The 11,059-nt window shown below is 46.2% G+C and overlaps 1 protein-coding gene across 1 annotated transcript; it reads right to left on the bottom strand.

Annotated features, from left to right (window-relative positions):
• Positions 1–580: 580 nt before the first annotated feature.
• Positions 581–10,173, bottom strand: TRIM68 (tripartite motif containing 68). Its single transcript, XM_003804651.4, has 7 exons — positions 9,917–10,173; positions 6,986–7,468; positions 5,155–5,250; positions 4,061–4,321; positions 3,573–3,595; positions 2,936–3,036; positions 581–2,735 (listed from the first exon to the last, which is right to left on the bottom strand). The coding sequence occupies exons 2-7, from the start codon at positions 7,409–7,411 to the stop codon at positions 2,185–2,187; spliced, it is 1,458 nt and encodes a 485-aa protein (XP_003804699.1). The 5' UTR covers positions 7,412–7,468; positions 9,917–10,173; the 3' UTR covers positions 581–2,184.
• Positions 10,174–11,059: the final 886 nt, after the last annotated feature.

The raw sequence follows: 11,059 nt of genomic DNA on the forward strand, positions 1-11,059 counted from the left end.
AAGGTCCTTGTTTTCATATGGTTCTCAGAAGGGAAGTGTAAACAACTACTCTGCAGAAAAGGGTTTTCAGGCACTTAGAGCTTCAATCTTCTTGTCTGGTTTTAAAAATCAGACAATCTATAATAATATGGATTGTTTAACCTTACGAGTCTTCTAACAAGTAATCAGAATACCCAAACAGGCTTATAAATGTAAAAAACAATCAAACTAACCAAAAAGAGTACATTACAAATGAGGCCATTTCATTCCTTCCTTCATTCTAAGTTTGAATGAATTTATCACCTAACAATCCTCCGTTTCTAGGAACCTTCCAAGATTTGTCTTAATAGCCAAAGAACAACATTGATTTTCCCTTAACCCTTTTGTGCCAATTGTCCACAGACATAACTGAAGTCCTTCCTAGGGACCTACTTCTCAATTAGCCCCAGTGAATCCCCTGACAAAGATGCTCCTCTAATTGAGGCAGGCTCAACCCTTGGCCAGCACCAGGGTCTGTGACTCACTAGCTCATTCCCCTCCAAGCAGCTGATGGAAACTTCTCCCCTTCTACTACTAATTCTAAAGAAGCAGTCTGGAAGCATGGTGGACAGAATGCGTTTATTTCTCTAGTTTGGCCTATTTTAACTCCTACAGACATGAACAGCCAATACAATTAAAGTAGAAACACAATTTTTAATATTCCTTATCACAGCCATTTGAAGCTCCTTTCTGCCCAAAAGGTCTAGACTGCCAGCAGAGGCCCTGAGACAAAGGCACTGCTATAAGATGCGGACTGTATCATGGCACAGTGGGAAGGTCACCATGTGCAAAATCCACGGCTTGCCTGCCTCTATGCCTCAGACAGGAACAAATCATGGGATGGATCTGGGATCTATACAACAGCTCCATGAGGCAGGACAATCATATGAGGTTTTATGCTGAATTACACCCATTTTCCCAATGAGGACACATAAAACCTCCCAAACATGTGAGAAGTTTCAGACCCAAATATAATAAATGATGTATAGGCATGTGACCTGCGAAGTGAGTTTGTCAACCTTGTTTCATTTGAGTGTGAAAAATGCTTTATAATTTTGATAATCTTATCTTCAGCAGCTTTGTAAGAAATAACTTGCTCCAGGGGCCGGGCGCAGTGGCTCACGCCTCTAATCCCAGCACTGTGGGAGGCCGAGGAGGGCGGATCATGAGGTCAGGAGATCGAGACCATCCTAGCTAACATGGTGAAACCCCGTCTCTACTAAAAATACAAAAAAATGAGCCAGGCGTGGTGATGGGCGCCTGTAGTCCCAGCTGCTCGGGAAGCTGAGGCAGGAGAATGGCGTGAACCCAGGAGGCAGAGCCTGCAGTGAGCCGAGATCGTGCCACTGCACTCCAGCCTGGGCAACAGAGCGAGACTCTGTCTCAAAAAAAAAAGAAATAACTTGCTCCCTTAAGGCCATTTCAGTTTCCTCATTCATAAAGTGAAAATACAAACTAAAGCTCACAGGTTTTCTGATCCTGCCACTTAGAGAAAAAAGGCAAGACTAGGACCCTGGTCTCCTGGAGTCCAAGGGACAGTGATTTGCCCAGCTTGTGCTCAGAGAGGGAACGGCAGTGGGGTGGCTTGGGCAGGTCTGTGTCCCCCTGCTGCACTGAATTTCTCTTGCCAGGAGGTCAGAAGGTGAGGGTCACATAAAGGTTGCTTAGTTATAGCAAACCTCAGGGGAAGCATCCTCTGACTGGCCTCAGCACAACAACCAGCTCTGGGTATGCGCAGCATTTTTTTGGCCTGTTGGGAAAGCCCATCTAACGGTGTCCTGAAGATTGTATCTACTTCATCATCCTCACTGACTGAACTGTGACGCCGGACAGGAATCAGGGAAGAGGGTGGTTGGCTACTACATGGACAAAGTCCCGATCCTTACCCCAACGAGTCACCTTAGAACTGCTCTGATCCTCACCATCAGCCCTGTCATGCTTCCCTCATGGGATGCAATGCTCATTTGACTGGGCCTCTGCTTTTTAAAATAAGTGGTTTCATGACAGACTTCAGCCTGGTAGCAAAGACCAAAGGATCAGAGAGAGGAATCCTTGAATACTGGGCTCAGCTCAGTTTCAGGGGACACCTGTCAGTGGCTGCGTCCTCCAAGCCCCATGGGGGCCAGGCCCAATTCCAAGGCCTCTCTGGTTAGGGTGGTAGCTTTCTTAGTCCTCCCCATCCAGGGAGCAGATGGCCAGAGGAGCAGTGTTGTTGGTTCCAATGCTGTAGCAAGGACTAAAATAGGGCAGGAGGCGCCCAGGGAAGGGATAGCGGGGGAAAGTGAAGATGTGGGAGCCATAGTCAGTCACATTGTAGAAAGAAATGTCATGGGCCTCATAATCCACGAAGATTCCCACCCGGCGAGGAGGGACCGGCAAGGACAGGAGGGGGTACTCATCAGTGCCTGCTCGGTACTCATTTCCCTTCCTCAGCCTTATCACCCAGAATCCATAGTGGGGGGATAAGTAGACCACCTCCTTCCGGTCTACATTTTGCTTACATACTCCCAGGCCCCACTCAGACCTGTCTCCCACCTCCACCTCCCAGTAGTGCCGGCCTGAGGAGATGCACTGGCTTCCCAGGACGATATTATAGCGGTAAAACCTCTCAGGATTGTCTGGCAGTTTCTGGTTGGTGTCTCCATAGTGCACACGTTTTCTGTCCTCAGACACGATGAGACGGGAGTAAGCAGTATCCGGATCCAAGCGCACATCAGCTAGAAAAAAAGGTCCTGGTTGGTAACAGTGATATAGGGCCAGGGGGCATGGGTGACGGCCCTCTGGTAAATTCAGCCACAGATTTCTCAATGATGAGTGGGTGAGGCTGAATGGAGCACCCAGAGGGCACTGAACCATTTTCTTTCTCTGGGAGGGGTCCCTCCCACTGTCCACTACAGTCTCCCCCAGGATCCATTACCTGCATAGGTCTTCAGGATCTCTCTTAGCCCCAGCACACGGCAATCTGTCTTCAACTCCAGGGAGACTGGTTCTGGCTGCTGCAAGCTCCAAGATTTGCTCCTGGTAGAGGAAGGTGAACCTCAGGGCCAGGAGTCCCGGCTTTGTCACATGGGCCTTATCTTAGTACAGGGAAGAGGGGCTTGGCCAGGGACATAGTGAACCCCAGCAAAGCAGAGACATGATGGTTACGGTTATTTGGCTGAGCCTCAAGCTGTTTGTGTGCAGAGGTGAGAACACCTGCATGCCCATGCTATGGGAAGGGTTGGATGTATATTTGATTCTGGGAGAGGAAGAAGTGCACACATTTTCTGTCGGACATGAAGGAGTCACGGGCAGTCTTTTATCCTCTTTGAGCAATCTACTTGAAACCATATATTTTACAGCTTCACTTGATATACATTTGATCAAGTACAAAGAAGAAAAAGGAAAGATCAACAAAGATTCCTTAGCCATTACCATGTAAGTGGGACGAGACTGTGGACCAGCACCTGCTTTTCTGTGTGCACCGAGTCTGTGCTCCGTCCCTACTTCTAGCTCTAGTTAGGCCTCACTATCCCCTACAGGGCTGCTTAGAGGCTCCAAGGGTGAGAACATACCTGTTTAACACTTCCTGAATATCCTGGAAGGAGAAAAAAAAATGCAGCATCTGAGTATGTGCTATTCCTCAGAGGGAACAGACATCGAACTGGCAGGGAGTTTCTCTAGGGGAAGGGAGACAGATACCAAGAATGGAGAGATGCCATGCAGAGGTAAGGAGAAGCCTATGGAAGGATGGAAGAGCAGGCTGAGCTTTGGCTGAACTGGCCAACTTCAGGCTCCATCTCAAGACTCTCGGGCTAGAGGAGAGGGCCTGGAATGACGCCAGAGCTGCCTGAGCACTGCCCCACCTATGATGCTACAACAGACCAGGTCATCCACCAGCCAGGGATAGGGAAACAGCAGGTATTAGCTGGGGAAACACAGGATCCATGACCAGCTGGCAGAGGGCTGGCAGTCCCTACTGAAGGGTAACTGATGCTCTCTCCTGGAGTCTCAGTCTATCTTCAGCTGTCACTCAGGGTTACCAGGAAAACCTACTACTCACCTGCAACATCCAGCGGACAGGCCTCTGCGACCTCTCTTTCAACTCTGCAATCATCCTCCACAGGACCTGGCTCTGCTGGATGAGCTCGCTATGGTTCAACTCCAGTTTCTGCATGGTCTCCGCTGCCTCCCGCTGTAGGCTGGCCAGAGCTGCTGCTACCTCTGCCCCCAGCTGCCGATGTGGTGGCTGCTTTTTCTCTAGTAATCGCTGGTATTTTTCAAACTCCCATACAATACTCTGTTTTCGGGTTTCCACCTGTATCTGTGGAGCCAAGATAGAAATCAGCACTGATACTTTCAGTCACCCAGTATCGAGCATACTGACATATGCATACACACATACTCTGCAATGGTACCAACCACATGACAGGCTATGCAGGGGCAAAGATAAAGGATACTATTTTTCCTAGCTTCCTGTTCCCCCAGCTCCACCACATGCTTCTAGGTCTCTATTGTCACTCTTACTGACTCCAGTAGGGTCCAGGATATTATCTTAATACTACATGCTCTAGACTATTTTCCATTTTCAGAATAATGACAAGATGTGTTACATTTAAGTCTCTAAGGCAGTGTAACTTAACTACACTGTTAGGTGGTTCCTTTTCATGTTGATATTATATCTGTTCGACATGCTGTTTTAGATTGGTTCAGTGTTACTTTCTGTTGATCAAAAGTTCTAGTAGTTTGATACTTACTGGCCTCAAATTTATTTCAGAGGTGATTTTACAATATTTTAATAACCAGACTCTTAGCAAATATGCTCTAACTTGGGAAAATGAAAGAGAAACTCTGCTTTACTAAGCATGATATAAGCCATGCCACTGTGAGCTGACACACGTGAGCATGTGCTTTTCCTTTCTCATATATGAGGATACAAGACCACAGGTTATCCCTACATCCCCATGGAGAAACTGGAATTAAGAGGTGACATGGCCTACCTAAGGCCTGGGACAGAGAAAGCAGGGATTAGAACCCTAGGCTCTGTGATTTCAAGCCTCACATTCTGCCTCACAGAGATGAGAATGCTACCCTAGGCCAGCTCCAGGACCACACAGGACGACTGACACAAACTCCTTTCCCCACGAGGCAACCTGCCTTCCAGGTGGCAGTTCGTTTCCTTTCACCAACTTCAAGCTTCCAGGCCTCTTCTTGCTCTTTCTTCAGATGTTCGAGGGCCTCATGAAGTTCCCACTGCAAGAGACAAAACCCTCATGAGGCCACCTCCGGCAGCCTAGGCTTCCTAGCATTGGGAGGCTATGGGAGAACCAGAGTCCTTCAGGCAACCGGACACAGTGAAGGCTGTGGGGAAAGGGAATGCCACAGAGGAAGCAGACTCTGCCCAGATGACATCCGAGGTAGCTCTCTGGGCTGAGAATCATTTCAACTCCCACAGTCTCTAAATGTCTGTAAACTGGAAGAAAAGGTCCATTTCCAACCTCTCCAGAAAAGTACCTTGGACTTTCCTTTCCATGCCAATTTTTATCCTTATCTTATTTATTTTTATCTTACTGTCTGCCAGAACCTTGTTACTCCAAATGTGGTTCAAGTGGATCAGCAGCATCCACATCACCTAGGAGCTTGTTAGAAATGCAGAATCTTGGCCTTACTTTAGACCTACCAAATGAGAATCTCAATTTTAGCTGGATCTCCCAGGTGGTTCATATGCTTATTAAGGGTAAGAAGCACTTTCCTAGAATAGTAATGCAAGGGATTTCTACTGAAAAGCATAAACTGTGCAGAAACACCATTTAATTCTGCTATTTTAACAAAATAGCAACTATTTTGTTAAAATTTATCAAGTGTCAGGTATATTTTAAGCCCTAAATATGCATGTGATACTTACAATCCTCTGAGGCTGGTATTAACCTTATTTTATAGACAAGAAAACTGAGGCTTAGAGGGTGACCTACCCAAAGTCATTCAGGTAATAAATGGTTGGGCTGGGATTTAATCCAGCCCTTTACCCCTATGTTATACTATCTCCCTTTTCTAATAGTCTCAAAAACAGAATGAGTTAGTAAATACTTTTCATGTTTTAGAAATCCCTCCCATATAGGAAAAAAGCTAATTCAGGGAATTTGTCTTACACTCTCACCTTCCTATTTCAACTCCAAAAAAGAGAGTTGAGACCAATGCTGGATCACTGGATCACAGAATCACTGAGATAATGGTTCCGATAAAGATGTCATTATGGGCATCTGATGAAAGAGTAAAGAGAAGCCCAGAAGCTGGAAGTTGATGAGGTTAGCTACAAAAAAAGAAGTCCCAGGTTTGTGACAGATGACTTGTCAAACAAACTTGGGAGAGGAGAAAGAGCAAGAAGACTTGAGTCACAGCCTCTGATCTTCCTTTCACTAACTGGACCTGAAGTCAGAAAGGACCTGAGAAGATTATATTAGATGACCTCTCTCAATCTTGTGACTCACCCATAGTTCTTTCCACCTCTAAAATAAATTGCCATGTTTTCAACTTTCTAAGCCTCACTTTTGTCTATAAAATGAAGGAGTGAAGTGATCCATTCAATGCCAAATGACTACTTGCAGCACTGCTAGGAGGAGTTTGCAGGTCAGGTGTAGCCTTGACCATCTATATAAGAGCCTCATGCCTAAACTCATCCAAGGCATCCAGAATCTCAGTTAAAACCCAAACTGTTTTCCTTCACATTCTCAGTACTGAAATCAGCCTTGGGTTAGGAATTGAGCCCTGTTAGGATGTAGGTGTAGAGGAAGTGGGAGAGCAGGAAATCAAGGAAGGTCATGAATACAAGGAAAGGTATAGCTCTCTGTATCAGATTCCAGGGATCTGTGGGTGTCAGGAACCAAAGGAGTTAGCTCTCAGTCTGTGGTGCTGGTGGTCAAGCCCTTGATCTAGAAACAGCCAACTTGGGGCCGGGGTTAGACTGGAGTGGCCAGCTTCCATCTCTCACCTTGTACTCCCAGGCAACATCCTCCATTGGCACAACACTGTGGGCCTCATGCTCTGGGGACTGGCTGCAGGCCTCACACATTATCAGGACATCCTCTTTGCAGAACATCTTCAGCTTTTCCCCATGGCGCTCACACAGGTCACCCTTCAGCCCCATTCCTGGATGTAGCCTTAGCAGACGGACTTTTTCTACAACATTGGCCAGCTGCCAGTTAGGCCGCAGGTTCCTTGGCTGGACAGGAGCTCGACAGAGGGGACAGGTGTAACCCCAGTTCTGGGATTCTCCTGGGATCTCCCAGAGTCCAGAGAGACAGCTGTGGCAGAAGCTGTGGCCACAGTCAATGCTCATGGGCTCCCTCAGGAAGGTCATACAGATGGGACAGGCCACTTCTTCCACAATGGCTTCCACCAAGGCTGTGGGATCCATGGTTCCTTCTCACACCCTCCTCAGAACATGAATGAAACCAGGGAGAAGTAGTAAAGGCTGAGAAGAAGAAAAGAAAGACAAATAAGAGAAAAAGGTAACAGAGGAACAGAGAGATCAGTAACAGGAATAATTAATTTCTGGGGGAAAACCACCTTCCTTTTGACCCTTTACTGACCTTCTTTAATAAGCATTGGCCTTTCCAACTGAAGGGTGCATGGTCTGAACGGGCCACATTACTCATACCATGAAGGGGATAATGGGGATGCCTAAGTGAGTGAATATTGGGAGTCCTCGGTTTTCATTCACTTGGTCAACTCTGATTTTCCTCTGGGTTTGCTCTACTTGACCATTACCACTCCAATCATGCTCTACAAATCAGCATTATTTCTCTTAAACTTGGGTAAGTTCACATAAAATGTGGTATTTCAGTATCTGAAGTAAGGCCATAAATACCTCCAGCCTCACTCTCTGGTATGTTTATATTTACATTAATATAATTCAAAGTGTCAAAAAGTAGTATGCCAGAAGCCCATTGCCTACAAGCTCAATTTGTTTTCTTGTGTTGCACACTAAAATGCAAAAACTGTAAAGGAAACAGCAGTTCTTTTCCTGCCCACTGCTCCAGCACTAACGTACTTATTATTCACCAAGATGTCAAGGTAGTCTTCTGAGCTTTTAGTGATATGTTAGAAGCAGAGATGAAAGAACATCCCTTGGAGATTAAAACAAAGATCATTTGATGATCATCATACCCATATTGATGAAATCACTACACCAGCAAGAAATCTGAGATTTTTGCCAGGGCCACATATGGGCATGGAACTTGGTCAATGGCGGGCTCTTGGCTCAGTTGGCAATATTTATTCATTCACTTTGCTAGTTTGTGTTACCAGCTAGAATCTATACAAGGAAGGGCCATGTTGATCCTAGTTCCTGTTGTATCCTCAGCACCTAAACAGCACCTGCAATGCAGATATTGCTGAGTAAATATTTGTTGAATGAATTAACCAGCTAGACATAGGAAATAGTTCCTAAACCCAAAATCCTTTTAGCATTTGTGAGGTAAATTGAGAGCATACATTAATAATAAAAGCAAGCACTCTTTGAGCAGTTCTATGATGCGCCAGGCACTGTTCTGAGCACTTTACATGAATTAAGTTGGTTTATTTCACAACCCTAGGCAGAGGCCATTATTGTTCTCATTTTACAGATGTTTGGCTTGGGGCTCTGCCATCTATCTTGGGCAAATTTCTTAACCTCTTTAGCTTTAAGGTATAATACAAATTCAAGAGGAGAGAAAAATCACTGTGGTTTAGCGCAGTCCAGTAGCAGGAAGCAGGAAGCAGGGCAGTAAATCTTGCAGGACTCTGATATGCCATTGGCAGGGCATGCCTTCTCACTAGACTCCCTGCCTCCTGCGTTTCTTCCTCCCACTATCACTACCAAACTGTGGGATCCAGTATCCTAAAACCTCATTTTGGTAAATCACTAACTTACTAAATAATCTATCCTGGCTCCCGGTTAACAAGATCTCTCCTTGAAACAGCACCTGTGCCCAGCTAGGCAAAGGAATAAACTTCCACACACTCCCGCAAACCCCTCGTCCATTCGATCTACCTGATTTGGGTGCCTGCTATTCTCCCAGCTGAAAATGACTTCTACATGATCCTGCTTTTGACGTCATTTGTCATGTATTCGTCTATTGCCTTACTTCCCATACTAGAACTTTTTCATGTGGATAGGGTCATTGTCTGTTTTGTTCATTTCTATTTCCCCAGTGCCAAGAACAGTGCCTCAAATACTTGTTGAATACGTGAAAACTAAATGTAAATGTTGAGGTCCAACCGATAGTAGATTGAAAGTGGAGGATGTGTTAATATCCTTAGCTAAGTCAGTAGAGACATTAAGAGACACCATCTAAAGTCAATAAAACAATAAATGGAAGTTGATACCTATTATTTAAAGCTACAAATGGAAGACCTAAAATAGCGATGGAAAATTGACAAGATTGTGGCAGTAAGAAAGTAAGGCAAAGAAATATCAAAATGATAAATCCAGAAATACAGTGGAACGCGTATTATTTTGATTCAGGGTGCTAAAAACATCTAAATGGGGACAAACTAAAAGTGGCAGCCTCTGCAAAGATCTGGGGATGGGTAGTTACTGCTCTTCAAAATAAGACCTGCTTTAATGTTTGACTTTTTATTATACATGAATTACTTTGAGAAAATTCAAATAATTAAACGTTCGGTTGCTTTGACTGTGCCTTCCGTAGGGTACAGCGAGAGTCTGAGAAGTGCATTTGAGAAGGGGGCGGGGCCTGGAAGACTTCCAGTTAGGACCCCAGCGGGAAGGGAGTCGAGGGGCGGGCGGTAACCTCCGGAGTCAGGGAGCAGCTCCTGGCCTGGCCACAGGGCGTTGGGCAGGTCCCCAGGGCAGCGGGCGGGTGGGGGTAAAGTGAGCGTGCGGGATCTGACTTCAGAAAAGGCAGAGTTATCTACCCACCTCCCTCCTCGGCCCGGACTGGCGCTTCGCGGCGGAAACTCAAAGTGAAGAAGCCTGGTTCCGCAGCGTCCAATGGCCTAGCGTCAGAAGCTGCCGTTCCCGGCAGCTCAGCACTTAGGGCCACAGAGCGGCAGAGGCCCAGAACCCAAAGCCCGGCAGCGCAGGCCCAGTAGCCCGCAGCTCCCAGGATACTACACCCGGCTCTAGGCCCCGCTCGCGGGACGGCAGCCAATGAGCGGCCGGCTGGGCCCAGGTTGGCTTCGCCCAGGGGGCGGTGTGTTTGTGGGGGCAGCCAATCACAGGCAGGGACCCGGGTACCCCTAGCCAATTGGTGATGAGACGGGGGTTTCGGCGCTTCTAGGCATGTCAATGTTTTTTCTCTACTTCCTGGGTTTTTCTGGTCCCTTCACGCACTCAGATTCCCTTAAACTGTAGAGGGTTCTAGGAGTTAGTTCTAGGATAGGTCAAGGGATTGAGGCTCCCAAATGATGCCGCTCAGGCACTGCATTAAAAGAGGCTCAGGTGGCTATTCATTTGCCAGTTTGACTTGTTAAACTCAGAAGCCTGAGATTGGCCAAGTCTGGTTCTGTGACCCATCTTAGCAAAGGGTTGGGCGCACATATGGTGTGGACTCTGCTGTTCCTGGCAAGATTCGCGACCTCTCATGGTTCCAGGCTTTAAATACTGGGTTCTTAAACAAAACAAAACAAAACAAAACCCTCTCTTTTTTCGTTTTTACTTCAGCAACCAGCTTGTCATCACTATTGCCACAATCCACTTTTAGAGTGAAAAACAGACAACAGAGACCGGGAGTTGATGCAGAAATGGAAACCCTGGTCAAAAATTGTCATTAAAAAAGGAAAAAAAAAAAATTAAACAACTGGTATCCCTTCCTCACCCAAACACATAGACACATGCACGCACACACAAAAACTGTTACTTAAGACAGTGATATGGGTTTTTCTTTGTACTCCCAGGGCCTTGTCCTTCTCTTCACACTTAGGTTTTAATAAGCAAGTGAAGGCACCTCCTATCCGCATAGAAAATAACCAGGAAATCTTCCAACTGAAGCTCGGTTCCAAATTATATAATATCTTAATTGTTAGGACAGATACTCCAGAATGCTCATGCCAGTGTCTGAGC

This window comes from Pan paniscus, chromosome 9 (assembly GCF_029289425.2).
Source record: "Pan paniscus chromosome 9, NHGRI_mPanPan1-v2.0_pri, whole genome shotgun sequence".
Classification (NCBI taxonomy): domain Eukaryota; kingdom Metazoa; phylum Chordata; class Mammalia; order Primates; family Hominidae; genus Pan; species Pan paniscus.